We start from the raw sequence: 23,527 nt of genomic DNA on the forward strand, positions 1-23,527 counted from the left end.
TACGAAAAAATCCCATAGGAAATCATTGTTCCGGGTTACGAATGTTTGTTCGGGATACGAAGAAAATTTTTGGTGCTTTTTTCGGCTTTTTCGCACGAAACGCGGCTTTTCCCCATTAGCGCCTATGGCAATTCGGCTTACGAAGGCTTTTCGGGTTACGAAAGCGGCCGCGGAACGAATTAATTTCGTAACCCGAGGCACCACTGTAGTCCTTCTCGCTGGACTGGTCAACATTGCACAACTGACTGCCTTGTCCCTGCAAGAACATTCATGAATATCCCATGACACCACCTCAAAATTCATGCAATCCCAGGAAAGTGGGGAGGAAGGTTGGGATGAAACGAAAGGGGAGGTGGGATCTCAGAACGCAGTCAAGAGATTTAAAACACACACAACACACAGTTTTATTATACCCTCCTCCTTTCTTTCCAAAGTTAGAGAAGTCTTGGGTGAATTTATGGGAGCCCATCATGATCATTCGTTCCCCGAAGTTTTTTCTTTCTCTTTTTTTGGAAAACGCAGAAGGAAAAAACAAAACCAAAGCAAACGCAAGCCACCAAACAACCTCCCCGTCTCTCTTTCCCGCTCATTATAGAAAGCAGCTCTCCATGTGGAGAACAGCTGTTCAAAGCCCGATCTCAGCCATCAAAACGCCCGTCTCAAACAAACAAATAAATGTACTTGCAGGACTCCGGGAAAAGGGTGTAAAATAAACACGCCGAACAAGCTGCCGCATTTTCTTTTAGCATTACAGCTGCTTCCCAAGATAAACAACAAGTAAATGTCACAAAACATCAATACAGGAGAAATTAACCTGACAAAAGCGGCGCTTCCTCCCCCAGCGCCTCTGTCATCTTCTTCTTCTCCTTCCTCCTCCTCCATCCTCCTCCAAACAATTCTGCATTTCTGGAGTCCCCCCCCCCACTACATCTAATGATTTTATTTTTCAATTAATTCCTTGACAGAATGCCAGGACCAGTTGTACTTCTGCTCCTGTACTTTTATGAATGTCGAGGGAGGTGGAATGGGAAAGACGGGGGGCTGGAAAAGTGACAGGAACCGTCCCCCCCCCCCCCCCCCCCCCCTGGATGTGGCTTTGTCCAAAAGTCAAGAAACAAGAACCACAATCTCAAAGAGGAGGGGAAAAGGTACCCTCCGGAGACAGATGCTAGCATTTGGGTTCACGACTGCGGGACGATTATGGCATTCTCTATGCATTTGGTTTTATAATCCTTCTTTCTTTCTTAAAAAAGGCATTTAAAAGACTGTCCCTTCCCCAGATAGTCCGAATCACACGCCCAATCTTGCTCAGAACAGAAGCCATTCTGATCGGGGCCCAGCAACAAAGTTTGGATGTTTCTGGTGGATCTAAACCCTGCCCCTACCAGCCACATAAAAAGAAAAAATCTTGAATGGTTGGGCACTCTGTTTTATTTCCCAAGCACCCCTCCCTTTCATAGACTCACAGGATCTTCAGCATTGGAAGGGACCCTGAGAGCCACCTAGTCCACTCCTTGCCATGCACAAATACACAACTAAAGAACTCCTATGTAGCACAGTGGGCCCTTGGTATCCGCTGAGGATACCAAAATCGGTGGACACTCAAGTCCCATTAAATACAGCATAGTAAAAAGGTGTCCGTCACATAAAATGGCAAAATCAAGGCTTGCTTTTTGGAATTTATATTGCTAAAAAATATTTGGAAGCCATGGATGGTTGATTCTGTGGATATGGAGGGCTGACTGTAATACAATCCCTGTTTCTGGATGTAGTGCTTGAGTTACATGCCTCACTGGTGAACTGCTCCATTTCTTTTTGGTCTCAGGGCCATCCTTCCATCTTGACCATCCACCTTATTTCACCAACTGCACCTGACAATGGCCAGGAATTCAATAGCATGGCAATTGAAGGTCTAGGCGAGCCAGAGAGAAATGAGGATGCTAGAGATCTGCGGTTCGCATCTACCCTCTTGGTTTTTGATTAAAATTCCAATTCCAATTGGAATTTCTTAGAACCATTAGGGATTCTTCGTCCCCGTAATTCAGGTTCTCTTCTTCTGGCTGCTTTTCGCCTCCTGAGAGACCAACTTAAAAAGGTTTACGTTTTCTCCCTGTTGGGCAAACTGTGGAACCGCCATTTTGTTATGCTTCTACGATGGTATCTGTTTGCGCATTCACAAGTATGCCATTGCATGAGCATCCTGCTTCTGCTGAAGAGGCTGCTCTTTGTTCTTCTTATATAAAAATCATTACATGTTGTGAATAGGCACACTACAAAACAAATCCATGCCACCACAACTCAAACCCAAGCAAACATCCCTGCCAAGCGGAACACAGAAGATGCTGCCCACTACCAGAGGGCTTTCTTGGCCAGATTTATTCTGCAGGAGTTTGCCATTGCCTTCCTCTTAGTGGGTTTCAACGGTTGAGTGGGGATTCAAACCCTGGTCTCCCAAACTCTGCCAAGTCAACTCCAGCCTACGGTGACTCTATTCTAAGACTTTCTTGGCCACATCTATGCAGATTGTTTAGGTGTCAAAGCCCATCGGCAGGCTTCTGCCTCTTACTTTTCCATTTGCCATCTCCTTGCCTCTCACAACACTTCATTTCTGTACAGAAATTTGAACCCGGTCTCCGGGACTCCTAATCGAACCCTCAAACCTGTACACCACACCGTCTTCCCTAAGCATTGGCTCTTGGCAGCCAGGCCTAAGACAGTAGCGGAAAACTCAGAACCGGAGCACAGAACCTCTGTGAATCAATACAACCTTTTATCAGCAGTGGGCATTGTGCTTCGCTCATTCTACCGCACACGGATGTGACACTGAACTCTTTGTTGAGAGCTGTTTTAAAGAGACTTTAAAAAACAACAAGCACAGAGTTTTTAAAAAAATATACACTTCTTTTCCCCCCTCTGCTCCACTGCCTTGAGCGCTGAGCCAAAGGTGAGCAGCAGAGGGGAAGAGATGAGGCCCATCTCCTCCCAGCCCTCAAAATAAAGCACTTCTGGCTGATTTTGCTCACATCTTTTCAGCAGCGGTGCACAAAACAGAGATGCGCCACAGCCCCCTGCGACCTCCCAAGCTTTCCATTTGCAGCGCATCCCCCTTCTGCCCAAGCCGGGCTTGCCTACCCCTATCCCAGCCACAGCCTGGGCTGAAAATTTCCCTTCTGTCAGTTTAATTCTTTGATCGATGGGGAAGAGGGCCCGCACAGCTGGCCTCCCAAGTTACCCCTGGCAGGAGATCGCTGGCCCTGCTGGTGACGGCTGAGTGAAATGTTTGTGGAGCGCACAGAACACAAGTCAATAGTAATTTAGCTGGATTGGGAGCAAGTACCTCCACTGCACGAATTGCAGCTCCCGAGAGGGGAGAAGTGTGCACGGGATTATTACTGACTCGCTCGGAAATATTTCCAAAACAACCCTTCAAGATGGGCGGGCGGGGGGAAGCGAGGGGAGGGAGCGGAGGCTCTCGAAAGCTGACGGCCGCAAGGCAATGGCTGCTCTGTGCTAAAACACGCCGTGCCAACAGCAAGGTGAGACGGGAACGCAAGCTTTGGTCAAGTGCAGAGGAAGGGGCTACTCAGCTCAGGGGCAACACAAGTGACCACGGCTCAAGCTTTGACACTGGCCTCGCCGGGGAGGTCCTGAGGCTACTCACCCTGCTTCGATTCCAGGAAAATGGAGGCCATCCACTCCACTGATTGCGCCACTGTAGGTGTGCATTTTTCAGCAAAGCGGTTGTAATTTACACCAGTGGTACTCGTACTTTTTACACCCACTTTTACATCTACATGTGGACGTCACGCACCCCCTCGACTCAACATAGTGTATGGATAAAAATACTTAATTTAGTGTGCATATTTTCATTTGCACATTCATGTGTATTCATGTTTTAACATTTGATAAGGAAATAATTGGGCGGCATATAAATAAATTCTATTATTATTATTATTATTATTATTACGTCATTCAAATTGGAACGTTAAATTTAATATTTAACGGCACTCATATGTAAATTTTACACACAAAAATGTTTGAGGAGAGGAGGGGGAGGGATCAGGGCCTCCAAGTCTCTCCCCTCCCCTTGAGCAACTCCCTGTTTGAGAATCTCTCATTTATCCAGTTAATGATTTAATGAGATTAATTGCAATTTTAACTTTTGTATGATGTGTACATTTAGCTGCGTCAGTTTTAACTTTTGTAAACTGCTTTGAGTCCCAGAGATAGGAAAAAGTCATGGTATAAAACTAAAAAAAGAAGACTGCTTGGAAGCAAGGAACATTTGGCCTACCAGGACTTTTGGACCACAGCATCCATAATCCCTTAACACTGGTGGTGCTAAGTGCGGCTTCTGGGAGCTGAACACCAAAAAACATCTGGAAGGCCATTGTCGGCCTCCAAAAGACAAACTGTCAGCTTGACAGCAGCTGGCGAGAGGCTGGCAAGTCCCCTGGCCCTTTGGGGACAATGGTGAGTTGCCAGTCGCAAAGGTCGCAGCCCCAAGCCTCGTTCCAAGGTGAGCGGATAAGTGCACTGACCCTCCGCATGGAGCGCTCAACTTGCAACAAAAGAAATGCAGAGAGGAAAGGCAAAGCCTGAGTGGTGTAGCCAAATAAAAAACCCATTTCCAACTACCCGAGAGAACAGCAAACAAAGATTTTCAGAGCAGATACCTCTGGCACTATTATGCTCCATCCAATGAATTCCCAGGCGCCGCAGCCAGGAAATCGGACTGAAAGCCTCTGTCGGCCGTGGGCCTGCTGTTCTGAAATGCCCTCTGGATGAATAGCACACAGCTTGGGGATCACTTTCTCCTGTACTTGGCTTTTCTGACTGCTTCTTTTCTCCAGTAACAACAACAACAACAAAAAAGTCTCTGGAAGAATGTCCTCTTTGCTTGCTTGCTTGCGATTGTATTGGGGGCAGGGGGAAACATACCAAAAATCAAACAAGAGTGCAGGCTATGTGGTGTGTGTGTGAGAGAGACAGAGTGAAAGAGTGCATACACTCTAGGCTTTGCAAACAGGTTAAAAAAAACACATCCCTGGAGAACGAGGAGCCTTCGCTCTTGTGTTGCAATTTCCATAGAGAGAGGTACCCATTTTTGAAAGGCACTTAGTACACCACAGGTGGCAGGTTTTCTCTTTGCTTGTCATCACTGTTGTACACATGCCTTAGTGCCACTCTTGTGAACTGAGTCAGCCCAAGGTAGTTTGCTGCCTGAAGCAGATCCTAAACAGTGCCTCTCCATCCATGCAAAGGCTAACACTTTAAAAAGACTTGCAGCAGCAGCAGCATCAACTCCAATTATCATTTTAGGAGAGAAAAATCTCTGTTATTCATTTCCTGGCCAAAAAATGGGTTGCTGGACAGTCAGGAAAAATAATGGAGCAGCGAGACTGATGTTTCCCCCCAGTATCTGAACATCATCAGAATAGATTCTTCTATGGACAGAGACGTGTGGCTTTTGTGTACAGCACCCTAATTTTCTATGCTGGATAAGGCATATAGAACCATTAAAAAACCTATCTCACATGGTGCTGTTTTTATGCAGAGTTGGGCAGTGTGCGAGTCCACTGGCTCTTTTCGGGACCTCCTGAACTGAACTTAATTCACAAATCCTTTCATACTCCCCCCCCCCCACAAAAGTCCACTCTCCAATTCTTTTCCAGGAACTTAATTCAGGACAAAATATATTGGGCAGGGGCTAAGAGGCCGTTAAACAATTTGAAGTCAGCAACCCTTGCTGGTCCAGAGATCTACCAATAAAAATGATCTACTTTCTCTCCAACCCTGGGCTACAAACAATCAACCCATCTGGCCCTTTTCAGCACCCTTGATCCAAAATGTATCTTCCCCCCAAAGAAATGCAAGGACACTGATAACAAAGGAAGGAACTGGTGCTGGGAGGGCAAGGATGCAGAAGGAACTCTGTGATGGGTGAGGCAAGAGAACAGAAGGGTGCACCAGAGGTTGTAAAAGTCACTTGACAGGCACATCTGACCCATGGATTGCAAATCTCCACCCTTGGCAAAGGCAATAAAACCAATCCAGAGCTGAAAATAATTATGTATCACCTTGCTTCATCCAGCCAGACCCCCCGTTTCCAAACAACCCCTTCTTGGATACTCTGTGCACATAGGGGCTAGCGTGGGGAGAAGGGTCCTACTGCAGAACATGCAATATTGGAGCTGCAAGTTGTGCAGTACCTAGAGCAGACCTCACATCAGCTCTTTTGCTGAAGAATCGTTGGGAGAGTGGGAGACCCATCGATTGATGTTTTATTCCCTATGGCAGGCGGAGGACAAAAACCTTACACTAATATTTGCCAACCAGTACCTTTGCTGCTGTCAATGCTTGTCGATAGTTGCAGGAAACAGCAGTTTCAGGCCAGAAATGTCAATGCCGAGGCCCTGATCCACCGCTCCTTAAAGGAGCTTTCTTCCCTTGCACTAGGAATGCCACAGTCCTATTAAAAGGCCCCCAAGAAGCAGGTCAGAAGTTTGTCTTATGTCAGGACTGCATGCACACAGATCTTGGAGGTCTCTTGAAACCGAGAAAGTGGAAAGGGAAGCATGCTGCTTCCATGATCTGCAGGCATACATCCTCTCTTGTCCCACATTTGCAGGGAGCAGGCAGTGACTGGGACTCCAGCACTGATGCCTGCTGTGGACCTGATCAAAAACTAAAGTGGAAACAGAAATGCTCCTAGCAGGGGCAGACTACTCTAAACTACAGTTATTATTTCTGGCACTATATAGGACCAAGAGTCACTCTGGAAAGCTTAGGAATAAAATGGCCACCGCCAGCACCAAAACGTGGCAGTCCCACATTGTTGTGGCTGTGGTCACTTCCCCTCAAATGAGCTGGAACAATACAATGGTGGGCCCCTCTATCATGGAGCTGGACTGGATTCTCTCAATGGTTCCTTACAAGACAAAAGTATTATTATCAGTGAAGCCAAAACACAAAAATCACTTGCTGACCAAGGGCCATTCTCAATCCCACAGGGTTATTGTCAAGCAGTGAGGAAGGGGAGCATTATTTACTATCTTGAACTCATTGGGAGAAAGGTGTGTTACATATGTAAGGGATAATTAATGGAGCAAAAAAATACAAACAACGTAGCCCAAGACCACCCTGGAAATTCAGCGCAGAAGAGAGCTCAGAAGCTCAAATTATGAGGTTCAAAGATGAACATGTGCATGCGTTGTCCACAGATGTCCTCATGTGAGAGCACCACAGCACTTCTGTTCTCACTGAGATTCGAGAGTTACTTGGGGAACATGAGTGCTGTGTAGAACCTGACTTTTTGCAACGGTCCCTTGTGTACACTTAGTAAAATCCACCACCCAACCCCAACATCATCCTACTTTAGACAGACTATGCCTCACTTTCTGTTTCTGTTTGAATAGTTACTAAAGGAACAGATACCCAAAGGCAATCGAGCCAGCTTTCTGACCCTTCCCATCCAATATCACAGGATTGTGAGAAGTTGTCTTTGGTTAACTCAGGCTTGATACAGACAGGCCAAAATAAAGCTGCTTTGAGTCCCTTTGGAGATATGCTGTTTAAATGATACATGCATCCTAAGAGTCCAGAAGCCACACCAAAGCCACACTCCAGTCCTAAGGACTGGAGTGCAGCTTTGGTGCAGCTTCCAGACTCTTAGGACTCATGCATCATTGAAACACCATACCTCCAATGTGACTCAAAGCAGCTTTATTTTGGCCTGTCTGTATAGGGCCTCAGACTCTTTGTCCATCATGCCCAGGCTGAGGAACTTGGGGTTCACCAGGTATTACTGGATTCCAATTCTCATCTAGCCTGGCCAGTGGCAAAGGATGATGGAAGTAATAATTCATCACCATCTGGGGCATTGGGCACACAGCTTGCCTTGTCCTGATCAAGCCCATGACTTTGCTAGTAGTTCTCCAAGGTCTCAGATGGTTCGCCCCATAACCTCTTCCCGGTTCCTTTTACATGAAGATGCCAAACATTGCACTTGGGACCTTTTACAAAGAATTCATGTGCTCTGGCACACTAGGGCCTTCCCAGCACATGCATCAGAAACCACTGGCAACTCCAAGGACCAAGCAGTTGACAAAAGAATCCATCTTGGGGTTGCTAGTGGTTGACTCCTCTGAGTACTCATAGAATCATAGAGTTGGAAGAGACCGCAAGGGCCATCCAGTCCAACCCCCTGCCATGCAGGAAATTTAACCCGTGGTTATTGGCACATGCTACAGTACCATGAAAATGCTCAGCTGTTTTCCGCCGCAAGGTCTCCACTGTTTCCTCCGTGTCAGCCCATTCCAAGACTAGTCTCCTGCCATACAAATGGGTGCTGTGGCAGAGGGCGTTGAAGGCTTTCTGTAGAAAGAGAAAACACACAGAACATTGTCCAATTGATTATAAAATTTGCTGTCTTTCCAGCCATCTCTCTCATCTCCAAATGACACCAGCCAAGCCTCCCATGAGCCAAACTTCACAGGGTGGGCAGAATTTGGAAATAACATATGACTTATAATATGTTACTTTTTGAAGTGTTGAGACAACACCTATGTGGGTCCCAAACACACCCCCTTCATCTCATTTTTCAATGGAGGAAAAAAAAGGGCAGAGGCGGAGGGAGATTTCCTATTCTGTTACATTTGGCTTTGCCTAAGCATGAGATTCCTTGTGCTCTTGCAACATCGGTTGTTTTTATTTGCTCATGCCGCTTCTTCCGCTGTTGCCTGTGTTTTTAAATGCCTATTTTCACACTGAATGTTACCCAATTAGCAGAGCAACGTGTCGACTTAAACAAACACTACGCTGGCATGGGGAAGGGGGAGACGGGGAGGAGGAGTCAGTCGCAGGGAGTTGTGATGCCTGTTTGCGTTGGCAGAAACCGCCACTCCAGCCCTGGCAAGCAACTGTGGCTCTAATTGTAGACTCTCATTTGGTAATTTGTACTTTTTAATTTCTCACTTCCCAGCGTCAGCTACAAGGGAGCGGGTGAATGTGAGAGAAAGAATGGCATATGCCCGTCTGTATGCGCAAGAGCTAGAACAGCTGGGGTGCCGCCGGATTCTGTAGGCATCACCCAGGCAGAGAGTTGCGGCATGATTACAAAACCTACCAAATTCCATACCACCTTTTAAAATTGTGGGCCTTGGGATGCATGCAGCTACCATCCTTTCCAGACTCCCAGGACTGTTGAAGGCATTGCAAACTAAGGCGTTGCAAACTATTTTAAGTTGTTAAGCTGTTGCATGTGTGAGCTTCCAAGAAATAAAATTCACCCACTTTTGTGACCAGAAAAGGTTGATTTGGGGATTCTGGGGGAGGCAGTATTGAGGGTCACAGAAACATTTGGGAAGAGGAGCTTTATGCAGCCCAAGGACTGCACTTCCTCCACCATGGTGTACAGTATCCATACACCCAGATGGCCAGCAATATCTATCTTGGGACTTAAATTCCAGATGTCCCAGGAGTCTCTCTGGCATGAGTGTGTGTAGCTTCAAGATGCAAGGAGGGCAGGAACTGTCTGGGTTCCAGAGGGGTGGATGCCATAGATCAAGGAAGCAGGGCCACTGAGTTCACCTCCCTGGGGGCACATGGATCACCAGATCTAAAAGGTCTTAATTTGGGGGACAGGGACCACTCTGCCTCTTTGTTCCCTGTTGCCCTATTAAATGCTCAGTCCAAAGAGCCCCAAGGCAAAACCATTAGTGGGACACAAAAGACCGTCAACATTAAGCTGTTGATAGATTTCTCATCCTTCCTAAAAAACAAAGAGGCATCTCTGGCTGAGGACATGCTTGGCGGTGCCAGCTGAGCTCCGGACAGAGGGCTGAGCTTTGTTCCAGAATGGGTGGTTTCTGGGTTATCAAGAGCAGCTGAGTTCTTAATGCCATCCAACACCAGGCATTGCTTGGGGGAACCACACGAACAGAATAAGGGCTGGGGAAATAATAATAATATGGTTGTAAAGTCCGACTGTGGTTTAACATCATGCACAAGGTCAGGAAAGCATGGTAAAGCAGGGCTGGATGGGGAAGGCAGTTTGACACATAATCCCAAAGACTGTCCATTTGTTCACCTAATGCTGAACTATGGTTTAGAGATCCATTGACATCAACACACCCTTGGCCATTTAAACAATGGGGTACGAAGGCAGAAGGGAGACAGAGAGAAAGCGTGTGAGTGTGGGAACTTCCTTCTTTGGCTGCCCTGAAGTCGAAAGGGAATCACGCAGCCTCCATAGAAATGATAGGTGAAAACGACAAAGTCAAGGAGCTGTCACAGTAAAAACACAAAAAGAAGGCGGGGTGGAGGTGGCAGGGATGTCCCTAGTTTGGCAAGAAACCCCCAAAACAAAAAATCAAGAAGAACAGCACCGCCTAATGGACAAAGAAAGAGATGTAGTCGTTCATCAAATGAGTAAGAAAGTGTAGAAAGTAAGACAGTGACTTCCAATCTATAAAAGATGCTAATGTTTCCTTTTTCAGTTTCCCTGGAAGCTTCCATTCACCTTCATCCTCAAAACCCCAAAAATGTTTTCCTTCTGTGATTTCCAAATCTCCCAAAATGTTATCTCTCTGCTTATAAATAAATGCAAGGGAACCTCACACTGATCAGGAATAAACTGCAACTGAAATGCTGGACTGGTTGGAAGTACCTTCCAACTGCCCCTCCTCTTACAGTCAAATATGAGGGAGAAGGAACAGGTAGCATCTCACCTTAGCATCCTGTTTTGTGATGAAATCCACAAACCCAAAACCTCGATGCGTCCCAGTTCCAACCATTTTCTTCGGGAGCCGGACTGTCTTCAGTTCTCCAAAGGTGCTGAAGGAAGGGCAAGGAAGGACAAAAAAGACAGCGATGAGAGAAAAAGATGACATTTGCAACACAGGTCACAAGTCACAAGCTCTTATTTGCAGTGTTGAGAAAGTTTCCCACGTTCTCAAGTGTGACTGAGACAAATCTTTCCCTTTGCAAGGGGGTCCAGGTGTCTAAAAACGCCGTTGCAGAGAGGAGAAATACATGACAGTTGTTGTTCTGCATTCCCTCTCATTGCTTCGTATGCTTATTGCTGCCGGTCAGTGCTGACAGTATTGATATAGAAAGACCAAAGGGCTGACTTGAAAGCAGCTCCTATTTTTCCTTCCAATTTCCTCATACTGAGGGTTTGCACCAGGTTTGTGAAGAGTGTATCCTTCCCCGTGCTTCCAACCTCCGCTTGTGTTTTCTAGGCCCAAAAGTGCATGTGTGTATGGAGGGAGCAGTGGACAAGAACATGACAAAGTTACTCCCAGTGCTTCTTGGAAGTCTGATGCGTGTGTGTAATCGGACATTTTGCAACAACAATGACAAAAAGGAACCCACAAGTTCTGCAGGGTAAGGTATGGTAACACTTTGGGGCGCGGGGGTGCCCTGCCAAAACAGCCAGGAGGGTTGTACTTCATCCATCCTGGTGTAAACCATGACATTAGTTTTGGTTTTTAATCTAAGGTAAGCCTGGGCACGCTGTTGTCCGGTGGGCACTACGCATTAGGAATGTAAGAAAAGCTGTATTGGAACTGGCTAAAAAGACAAACGAGTTTAGCATCGTGTTTGTCAGAGTGGCCCAAAAGATCCAGCTGGGAAGCCCGCCAGCAAGTCAGGTTGGTCTTCCTAGTTGGACTGCTTTTGATACTGAAGGTAGGATATAGCCACTATGCTACACTATGTATTTATTTTATCCTCTTTTTATAGACATCCAAGTTGGAGGCCACCATGGCTTGTGGCAAATTTGGCAGTTTAAACTATGCCTTGTGGAAAGAAAGCCTTCCACTCCTCTGTTTTGCATCTCCTGCCATTCACCTTCATTGGCTTCTATTCTGGAGAGTAACATCTCCCTACCCACTTTTTCCATATCAAGCCTTTATCATATCCTCTCCCCCATATCTACAGCTTTATCATGTTTTTCTTTCCTTCCCTCTCTCTTTTTTGTCTCCCACTCCAGAATTTGTAATAGTGCATCAATAGTTCCAAGCCTAGGATCTGTTGGCTTGGCTTGTTCTGCTACAACCCCTAAGGTCTACAAACCAGAGCCCGGTGCGAATCAGCTGCTCGGGAAAATGAACCCCAGAGCTGCCCAAGGGCACAATTCTATTTGTTCCCAAGGCCATAGTACCGCCCTGAGCAGCTTTGTCTGACTTCTGAAGCTTAGCCGGGTCGCACCTGGTTAATATCTGGACAGAAGACGACCAGGGAATGCCAGGAAACAATCTTGCCTGAAAGCCTCGGAGAGCCAGCGATTGGATTAGAGAAGCCGCTGGCCTGACTCAATCTAAGGCAGCTTCCTAAGTTCCTGCCTCCAGTTTGCACACTAATCAACTCTTGTTTACTGAAATCAAGAAAGCTGCGAGGAAAACAGCGGGGAGCTGATTTGTGCACAAGCTCCAGTTGGAAACAGAGGAAACGGCTTTGTATGGAGTCGAGGCAACTGGCCCATCCTACCCGCTGCTATCACCTTTGATTGGCGGCAAGGGCTCTCCAAGGGTGGCAGGCTGGATGCTGCCCTAATTCGGTGGTGTGTATGTGGGTGGGTGCACTGGCACCACAGTTAGGAGTCGGATACCCTTACCAGTCAAGTTCCTGGATCTCTAGGAAGGCTTGTCTTGAACTCTAACCTTAGCATTGGGGAAAGGCTACAAAGACAAGAATGAGTCATATACAGCTTTATGTGACATTCTGTGCACGTCTGTTTCATGCGTGTCAGGGGTTTCATTATGTTGGGGGTGTATCTGATTGTCGGGGGGCATATAGGGGGTGCAGGGAAAGCTGCCCCATAGGACCATCTCCCCTGCCTCCCCTTCCTCGCTTCCCCGACAAAACTGCTGCAAAAAGTTGGCTGCCTTTTGCCTGGCTCCGGGTCCATTTATCGACACCTCTGTACAAATCGGAGACGATGAATATTTAACGAGGGGCTCTGGTTGACTAGGTGTGCTGTTTTATCTGACAATCTCCCCGCGCACAGAGGCGCAGGGCCCAGGGAAGCCAACGGGCCAGAGCAGTGTGCGCCTGGGAATAAACACGGTAAAGTGCCGTAAACGCTCTCGTGAAATGATAGAAGCTAAATCCAGGGAGTTAACCCGCTGCACCGCCGGCATGACCAGGCATCCATCTCCTGAATTTCCTCAGGCTGCGCTGTGCGTAAGTGGAGTATTATGAAGCCTCAAAATGAATCCGCACGTCTCCCTCCTTGGAGCGCACAGCCTCCCCTCTTCCCACTTCCTCCTCCTCCTCCTCCTCTTCCATCTCTCTCTTTTCTTTGAAACGGCGTTCCAGAAACAAAAACACAAAACAAGCTAAAACAAGGGAGACGACGCAGCATTGGAGGATAAGCACGCCGGAGCCTAAAGCAGCAGGAAGGCTGCATGTAATCTTGGCGGCGGTGGAGGAGAAGGGGCCGAACAAAACTCAAAGAGGTTTCCTTGCTAGCAATTGCCAAGCCGGCTTGACGATTCAAGTCCAGTTCTGTCCATTATAATTTAAGGAGCATAACAAGGGCCTAAAAACCCTAAAGGGACCAGGTGCCGTCCGATCTTGGAAACTAAGCAGGTTCAGCCCAGGTTAGTACTTGGATGGGAGACTGCCAATGAATCTCAGGGGCTGTGGGCTCTATTCCAGAGGAAGGAACTGGCAAAACCACCTCTGAGTATTCCTTGTCTTTGAACACCCTATGCAAAATTCATGGGTTCACCATAAGTCGAAAGCCGACACGAAGGAACAGACCCGCAATAAGGCAAAAAGTTGGGTTACAGAAGCAAAGCCAAACTTTCAAAGTCATTTCTGCACTTAGCTCCTGGTGCAGTGGCAATTTTTAAGTTCATTTTTATTAGATTTTAAAATACGACATAAACTATGTGTATTAAAATAAAATGAAAATACACTATAGATATGATTGTCGGTGGGAAGACCAGGGGTCTACTGAATTGATGTTAGGGCTAGATTTTAATGAAGTGGTTAGCTCAAGGGGAAGTGACCTGGTGACTTCTAGGATGGTGTGGGTTGCAACTTTGATCATCCCTAACCACTATGCTTGCCAGGACTGCTGGATGTTCTAGCTCTCCCCTTAAACATCTGGAGGCCAAGAGACTGCTTCCCTATGTCTGGGCTATACCACTTGTCTGACTTGCGTGCGCTTCCATATAGATCAGTGGTTTCTAACCTTTGGTCCTCCATTTGTTTTGGACTTCAGATCCCCGAAGCCCCAGCCAACTTGGCCAAGAGTCAGGAATCTTGGGGGCTGAAGTCCAAAACATCTGGGGAACCAAAGGTCAACAACCACCGCTCCCTTCCGCGCACTGGAAATGAGAACATTCAGGAATCGGATGGATTACCACTCTTCCCCCAAATATTTCTTGCAACTTTCTAGCTCCAGAGAAATTAAAATAATAATAATAATAATAATAATATGTTTTATTTATATACCGCTATTCCAAAGATCATAGCGGTGAACAGCAAGTAAGCTAATTAGCAAGTAAGCTAATTTGCCCCCAACAGTCTGGGTACTCATTTTAGCGACCTCGGAAGGATGCAAGCCTGAGTCGAGCTTGGGCCCTTTTGCTGGTCTTGAACTCGCAACCTTGTGGTTTTGAGTGAATGGCTGCAGTACAGGCATTTAACCACTGCGCCATTTTGATATAACCTGTGGACACCTCTAGGGTAAAACCTCCTGGCTTTCTACAAATTTTGTTGGGAATGCCGTCATTGGAGAGGGATCTTCTGCACTCAATGGACTCTCGCTTGCATGCGGATGTGGCCCGGACCCAAGCTGCACCAAAATGAGGCCACAGCTTGGACAGGAGCCCACAGAGATTGGAGAAAAGCAAGGATGGCTTAGTGAGACGGTGGCTTTCCAGAGAGCCACCACAAGGGTCCAGAGGGAGAATTCCGATGGGCTTCCCCATTGAGCAGCTGAGCGGCAAGCCGGGGAGAACAATGGGGTAACCAAGGGCTCCACGACGGAGAGAGGCATGCTCCCCCCTTCTCCCCCACTGTGTTGATAATTAGAATCCATAACACGGCCATTGACATCCCCGAAGCTGCGAAAATGACAGAGAGGGAGGAAAGCTTTAATGCCCCCCTCTCAAGCCCAAGCGAGCCACTAACACCTCTCTTTTCCAATTATGATGTTCACCTTTTGAGGAGTGGGAGGAGGCACCAATTACCCTCTCCAGAGCACAATGCGCCCCGTCTGTGAAGCATAATTTATGTTTTGATCAACAAGAAGAGTTCTCACATTTCTAATTTGTTTTGCAGCCTGGGACGGGGTTGGTCGACGGGTCTACATCTGTGCCCGGGTGGGAGTTGTGTTTTGATGGGCTCCCCAAATAATTATAGTTTTCCTGAATGGTGGTGGTTACAATGTGCACCAAGTACCCATTTGTATGCAGATGGGAGCACGAAGAGAGTAATGGGAGGGGAAGCTCTTGAAAAGAGAGCAAGCGAGAGAGCAAGCCCGCACACATCCATGTACATAAACCGGCGCATACTTTGCCAGGCTGGACAGTGTGCCGTCCAAGGCAACCAGTTATGCATGCCTCCCTAAGCATTAAACAAGCCACAACAACCTTGAAAATGGGCATTCAGGATTAATGCATAAAACAGAGCCAACAGGCTTTGGGGGGTGGCAGAAGAGGGTTAGAGAATTGGGAAGAGAGAGACAGAGAGGATTTATTCACCCTCATTACTAGCATTATCCATATATCATAGGAAGCATAGCTAAGAGGCTGCCTTATATGTCTGTCTGTTACTAGGCCATTGTATTTAATGGGACTTGAGCATCCATGGATTCCGGCATCCATGGAGGGTCCTGGAACCAAACCCCAGCAGATAACAAGGGCCCACTGTATTCTATTTTCTACTGCTAGGAATGGAGAGGAGCACTTGTAGGAGAATCTGGCTGTCTTTGGGCATGCAATTGCACTCCCTGACTTGGTATGTGTCATATACTGCTCTGTCTCAGGAAGCAAAATGTCTTGGGATGACCTAGTGAAACTTTGGCTTGCTTTGATCCTTTTTACTGGGGATGTCAAAGACTGAATCAGGAACATAATAAGCAGAAGCAGCTTCCAGTGTCCAAGTCTGACCACTGGTCCATTTTTCTGAATGACACCTACATCAGCCTTCTCCAAACCTGATGCCTTTCATGTGTCACTGGACTCCAGCAGCCTTGGACAGTACAGCCAATGGTCAGAGTTGATGAAAATTGGAGTCAACAACCTCTAAAGAGCATGAGGTCAAAGGAACATTGACTGGCAGCAGCTCTCAGTGTCTCAGATGAGCAACTGTGATTCCATAGGATGCAGCCATGGTAGTTAAAGTGGAATCATACTGCTACAATTGTGTAGTGTGAAAGGGTCCCTGGATCAGGTCCAGGGGCCAAAGATCCCCCTTCCCTGATGTAAGAGATACATTCTTTCTCCTTGATCTCCTTCATCTAGGTCTGTATCTTTCAAAACAACACTTAAAAAAACAACAACGCTCCACTAATCCAAGATAACCGGATGGAGCCAGAAAAGTTTCCAGCCAGCTCTGGAGGATTTTAAAAAGGCAATCCAGAAGTCACAGATGGCAAATGAGCCATTGGAACAGATTTGCTCAGTAATGCCATTTTGCCCAATCACTGTGACACATTTGTGCCCACACCAACATGCACACAGAGGCGTGCGGGTTTGCAAACACACCCTCCCACAAAACTGAGCGTTTCCTCCAGAAATCCATTTTATTCACCAATTTGATTATTTGCAAAAACACCTCCCTTCGTTGCGACCCAGGCGAACAAGCTGCTCAGTCTTCTGCGGAAAGGAAAAGCACCACCAGCCATATTCTTATGTAGACTCCATTCACAACGTCTGGTACTCTCACGAGCACCACAGGTTCACCTGACCGCAGCCATTTTAAAGGTTCCAACAAGACCATTTCGCTTCTCACAAATGCCTTGGGGCAAGGCTGCCTCTGTATCTCCAGAAGGCTGTGCCAAGTGCAAAGATGGGGTTTCCATTTGTCTGGCCCAAATGCGAAGCAGGGCTAGTGGATGTGTTGGTGGGCCCAGCCTTGGCCCCATAAGGATGAAAAGGTCTTTGCACCGATGGTGCTAGGTGCCTACAGTACTGGCAACAAGAGTTCTGGAAAGAATAGTACCAGCAACAAGAATTTTGGACAGCAATGCAAACCCCAGGAAGTTTTGGCATGGCTGGAAAATGAGACAGAAAATCAGAGTACAAAACAAAATCTTTAGCTAAGGTGGAGCAGATTTTCACAGATTGATATAGAGCAAAGTGACATCTTGGGGATAGACATACTATGAGTGAGAATATTCGATTGACTATGACCAGCTCTCACTATGAGAAGACTTCTGAGGATGAACAGAAAGGGCATAGTTGAGGTCCGGAAAAACAATGCTTCTTCTAAACCAGGGGATGCAGATTTGTTTAAGGTGTTAAAATACGATTTAAATGCCCCTGGTCATCCCCCATCCGCAGGCTTTAAGTCTTCTTCTGTATCAGCTGGACATTAAGCTGATATCTGTATCCTTGACTTGACACAAGCCCTCACTGGCAGTAATGTTTTTTCTCATGGAAACTTCCCCATAAATCCTAGCCCTGCTCCACAGTCAAACAGCTCTTAAAGTCAAGAAGTGCACTGTGTGTTACGAGGGATGGCAGCAACGTCATGCCCCTTGGCCAACTGACTCCAACTCCCAGGCTGCAGTAGCACCAAAGAGTGATCTCTTCGTGTATTTCCACTAAATGTCCCTCCTCCATTGGAAGTCGAGTTTGGAGGCTTCCAGGTTCTCACCTTCCATTTTTAATTATGGAATATATGGCGGCACTGAGTTCGGATGGAGAGACAAGACGCGGAAAGCACGCTCAGAACCCACAGTTGGCCATGGTCTTCATGCACTTCGATGAGATAACACTCCACTACTTTTACAGCACAACAGCATCCCAGGAACCGGGCTGATGGGCTTCATCTCAGCAAAATGCACCCCTGTACAATCACATCCGCTCTTTGAACCACTGCAAAATAGCATTTCCCTTGAAAACCATCTTTGGCCACTTCTGTCTTGCGCCAATTGGTCGATTATGGGGGGATAATAGACCCATTCTTCATTGTATCCCTTTCTCGCCCAAGGAAGGGCCTCTGCCGAATAGTTTTGCCCCTGCGCCCAACCGCAGTCAGTTCCACCCCCGTCAGAGTTAACAAAACATGCAGGAAATGCACCCCCCTACACACACACACACACACACACACACACACACACACACACAAATACACATACCCCCCCTCCGGCCCTTTGCTCTTCAGATGACTCCGGCGCGGCTAATCCCATTACAAGAAAATAACGTGGATAATTCAAGCTAATGAAATCATTACAAGAATGCGGACAGCCAGAGGTGGACACTGAGAGGTAATTTGAACACTCTTCACTCAGCAAAGGAAATATCTGTTTTGTGGAGAAATAAAAGGGGGGGGGGGGAGTTTGGAGAGAAAGGAGAGAAAAGAATTTCCCCTCTTGTTAGCGCAAAATCCGGTTAGCAAATTCAGGAAAATGGCCTGCCATGTCTCTTCCCTCCCCCTTCCCGCACCTCTATTACTATTATCGGCGTCATCAATAACGTCGCCTTGGTAACCTCCGGGGGAAAAAATTAATGAATGAATGCGGAGGAGTAAGGGCAGGGGTGGGATATACCTCCTGACATGCTACAGCAAGCTTATTTCCAAAGGAAGCAGTAGCAAGAGTGCATTTTGGATACAGGGAGACCCAGTGTCTTCTCAGCCCACTGAAATCCATTGCCTGCATCCTTTTTCGGATTAAGAAACAGCTGGTATTCTCAGAAATTGGGACAAACATTTTGGGAGGGGAGAGAGTGATTGATTAATTGACTGACTGACTGATAGATAGATAGATAGATAGATAGATGATTGATTCCAGCGCTATTTCCCACAGAACTGAAACGCTACAGGCTATCTTAAGCTGTATGCAAAAAAAGAAGTAATGAAGGGCCAAGAATACTCCCAAGCCTTTTGAAAGCTTCATTTTTTGCTTTGAAAAGTTGCAACTCCCGACAACCTCAAAGGCATCTGCCAAACATGCATCGGCTGGCTGAAATCTCAAAGGGGAGATCTCCCATGGAAGACAACCAAGTTACTGTCTGATGCAAAGGGCGTAACACCGATTTGGCACCAATGGGATTCACCTGAGGAAGGTTTGGATGTGATGCTCTGTTCAGGGTTTGGCAGATCAGTTTTACCAAGTGCCTAGATCTCACCAAGGGACAGAAAACGGCCAGGTTTAGAAGCTGGCTGGAACACGTGTCCTGCATCTGGATGGTAGAAAAGCCTGAGGCATCCCCCAGCTTTTGGCTTTGCCTGCAGGCTAGGAAAGACTTCTAGGAATATTTCTGATGCTTATAATATTAAGGTCCGTTCCTGTACAAAAGTGAAAAATGGGATCTTTTCTCAACTCTGCTACAGAAGCGGCCACGTTGGCTATTATCGGACATGACACCTTCCATCCATTTGTCTAATCCTCTTTTAAAAGTGACTTAAGTTGGCTTTAGAGAGCCAGCATGGCGTAGTGGTTTGAGAGTTGGGCGCTATGACTCTGGAGAACACGGTTTGATCCCCAGCAAGGCCATGAAACCCATGGGGTGAACCTGGGCAATTTGCACCCTCTCAGCCTCAGGGGAAGGCAATGGCAGACCCTCTCTGAAGAAACTTGCCAAGAAAACCCTGAGACTGGGATCACCGTAAGTCAGAAATGACTTGAAGACACACAACAACAACCACAACAACAACAACACGGCTTTAGGAGCACCCATTATAGGTAGTTCTGTATATTATGGACAACTGGGCCAAATAGCTCTAACTTATGTGAAGGCTTTCATGTCCGGCATCCATAGTTTTTTGTGGGTTTTTTGGGCTCCGTGGCCATGTTCTAGAAGAGTTTATTCCTGACGTTTCGCCAGCATCTGTGGCTGGCGTCTTCAGAGAATGCTGGCATGGAAGAGATTGGGGTATATATACTGTTCCACTCTCTTCCATGCCAGCATTCTCTGAAGATGCCAGCCACAGATGCTGCTGGCAAAAATAAAATAAATAAAATAAAAAAACAATTAAAACATCAGGAATAAACTCTTCTAGAACACGGCCACATAGCCCGAAAAACCCACAAAAAACTAATCTCTAACTTAGTTTTTTTGTGGGTTTTTTGGGCTACGAGGCCATGCTGTAGAAGAGTTTAAACCCACAAAAACCTATGGATGCTGGCCGCAAAAGCCTCCGACTTCACATTGGATAGCTCTAACTCACACCTGCTCCCTATCAGTTTCAGTGCTTGGTTTGGAAAGTTGCCTTTAAAAAGTACAGTAGGTCCTCCATATCAGTGGTCTAGCGGGCACAGATTGAAACTCTTGCGCATTGCCTTGCCCCATATTCCACTGGCTGTGAAAACTCCCCCCCGGAACTTGGAGCCCCCACCTCCCATTCTGACCCATTTCCCATTCGCCGGACGCCATGCTTTCCCAAATCGGTGAAATGTCACAAGACAGCCGGGATAGGGCTGCCACTGGATCGGAAAAGAAAGGGGGCAAAAAAGGCAGCCGTGAGAGATTGCAATTAGAACGGTCATTAGCGACGCAAACAGCAGAGGGTCTTGTAAATGAAGTGTAGACTTGGGTCTCTTTTCAACTCACCGGGAAGATGAACAATCAGTCGGATGAGTTAATGGAACCAGTTTCCAATAGTGCAAAAAATGGTGGTGGGGGGGAAATGACACTTTTGTCAGCAGTTTTTTTCCCTTCTTTTAAATTATTGCCAAGGAAGCAGGCGATGCTGTCGAGACGGGACCGTTGCCTCCCCCTTTTCTGTAGCAGCATTCATGGTCCCTCTCTAATCTTTTCAAGCATGCTTTGTTATATTTCTAGCCCGTTTTCCCTAAATCCAAGGATCCTGACGCACTGGTAAATGTGTCTAAACCACATCTAACTTGCCATACCTAGATATCATTTCAATATGGTAAGCAGTATACAAATCAGTTAAGCCAGAGCTTGGGCATAATGAAACATATAAAACATTATAAGCCACCTATTATCTAAATATGGGTTAACATATCGGAAAACCAAAGCAGTGGTTCAGATACTCAAATACCGTAATCCCAAATCAGATCTGTAAAACCTACATAATATTATGGCTTGTACTTTTATTTAATGCCCCGGATCTGGAACGCTGACCAATTTCTTACAAAATAAAGAGAGACAAATATCCGTCAGTATAGGAATGAGAATGAGGATGGAGATTTCCGAAATACACTGCCTAATTTAAAAAGTATACATCTGAAGGAGAATTTTTCTTCTTCCAAAATTATCAGTGGCACCTTACTCCAAAGGAAGCATCACAATTTTGGGGGAAAATACTGGCAATGTTAAGATGCTAAAGCAAATCACATTCTTATATCTTGGAACTGACCATGTACGAGGCAGATTTGGAACAGTGCTCCCAGCGCAACCCAGCAGATGCTAGGACACTGATGCTCAGCTACTTCTAAAATGGCATGGCTGTGTTATTTGAAAGATGAAATTGGTTAGGATGCTTATTAGCAGCCCAGATCTGTATAGCCCAATTTTGAATATTATTAGAACCACCAAGTATCTTACATTCGTTCAAGGAAATCTGGGACATGGCTTTCTCTACAACGGTAGTTTAATCTGCAATGGGACGAAGTAACCTGTAAGACGACACGATTACTTTCCTATCCACAGTATCACATTTGGAAGGATTTTTTCCCATTTTTACATGTCTTTTCTAAAAAAAAAATTAAAATCTGAAAATATCAGCGTAAGGCTTGCTGTAAGAACAGTAATGGACAACTGTAGGGAGTTTTCTGCTCTTCGGACAAAAAAAAGGGATGGTCTAAAATGCCCAATGTATCCACTTTAAATAATGCAGAGGAGCCCTGAAATTGGAGGATTCTAGGAGAAGCAATTCACTGAGGTTTTCAGCCAGAAAAACAGGACAGTCTGGAGTAGCCAAAGGCTACAAAAATAGCTTTTGGGGTCACAGGTGGCCCCAAGGTCCCCCTCCATGTTAAAGAATATGTATAAAGAGAAAATCTGAAAATGCAGTCTGCCCATATAAGCTTGCCCGATCTTTGCGAGAGGGGTTTCTCTCTGTCTCACAACCATCATAGACTTGTCAGGTGAGCTTACAAGAGAAAACTTTCTTGGTGTGCATCTACGTTCTTGAAATAATGCAGTTTGATACCTCTCTAAGTGCTGTAGCTCCATCCTCTGGAATTCTGGGATTGGTAGTTTCACCATGCCAACATGGCACCTTGTCACATAACGCTATTTCCCGTGCACTCCTTCTAGCCTTAGTCCTATACATACATACATACATACATACATACACTGCCACACTGGCATTCCCAGAGAGCTTGCACAGGGACTGCTAACTGCTGCCATCTATGGGCTATGCATTAATGTTCCTTTTTCAAGGGGCGTCCGTGGTTTTCACATAATGACTGTCCTACCAGCAGCAGCCAAAAAGTCAATGCAATTCTAGGTTGCAACAGCAGGAGTGTACTGTCTAGGATCAAGTGAAGTAACAGGGCCATTCTACTCTGCTTTGGTCAAGCCTCACCTAGAATCCCATGTCCAGGTCTGGGCATCACAATTCAAGGAGGATGCTGACAAGCTGCGACACGCTCAGAAAAGTGCGACCAAGAGGATTGCACTTCTGGAACTCAAGTCCTATGAGGGACAACTTAAGGAGCCATGTCTGTTTCGACTGGAGAAAAGACCGAGGGGTGACATGAGAGTACTTTTTAAATACTCTTTAAATGGAGGCTGGATGGCCATCTGTGCTTTGATTTTGAGTTCCTGCATGGACCCCCTCTCCATTCCAGGATAATGGTTATAGGTTTTCCTTGAGGAATGGATGGGAGCACCACTGTATCTTCGGCTTCAAGTGGAAGGATTCCATAAGCACGCTGTTTGACTGTCCTTTTCCAGTTTCCCCAGTCACAGGTCTGCACTTTTCCCTTTGCGGCTTGTGCTTTGGCTCTCCCCCGCTCCCCAATCTCTGCTGATCCTCCCTGGATTTTAAAACCAACAGTACACAAGGCTTTTTACGCTTCCCAGCAAAATTGCAGCATGCGGGGCTTTCCGAAACAGAGATGGAGATGATTATCAGTGGTTCTCAGAGAAGCAAGAATCAGAGCTCCGGCATGCATATGTGAACATGGCACAATGAATGGGGGAGATGCCAAGTGCGGGAGTCACAGATTATCTCAAGTAGTTCAGTTACTGGGGGATGCCGTGGGTGGAACAAAGTTACATTTCGGAAGGATCATATGGAACTGAATTAGCCTCTCTCTTCTTTCGGGGTGGGAGTAACAACTAGCATGTTCACATTATTTATAAAGGCTTGCAAAGGGGCACTGTTGAGGCATTTGGAGCCGATTTTTGCAGGTGTTATTTTC

The 23,527-nt window shown here is 46.4% G+C and overlaps 1 protein-coding gene across 3 annotated transcripts in view; it reads right to left on the minus strand.

The window, feature by feature from the left end:
• The window catches only part of RBM19 (RNA binding motif protein 19), a 69,126-nt gene that overhangs the window by 12,966 nt on the left and 32,633 nt on the right, over positions 1-23,527 (minus strand). For all 3 annotated transcript variants that reach the window (XR_006100875.1, XR_006100874.1, XM_042441480.1), the window contains exons 22-23: positions 10,731-10,836; positions 8,256-8,376 (exon numbers count right to left, since the gene is read on the minus strand). Coding sequence is in view for 1 of the 3 variants with exons in the window: in XM_042441480.1 (XP_042297414.1) it covers positions 8,256-8,376; positions 10,731-10,836 (227 nt within the window). In the remaining 2 variants the exon portion in view is untranslated. The remainder of the gene's footprint in view (positions 1-8,255; positions 8,377-10,730; positions 10,837-23,527) is intronic.

This window comes from Sceloporus undulatus, chromosome 10, assembly GCF_019175285.1.
Source record: "Sceloporus undulatus isolate JIND9_A2432 ecotype Alabama chromosome 10, SceUnd_v1.1, whole genome shotgun sequence".
Lineage (NCBI taxonomy): Eukaryota > Metazoa > Chordata > Lepidosauria > Squamata > Phrynosomatidae > Sceloporus > Sceloporus undulatus.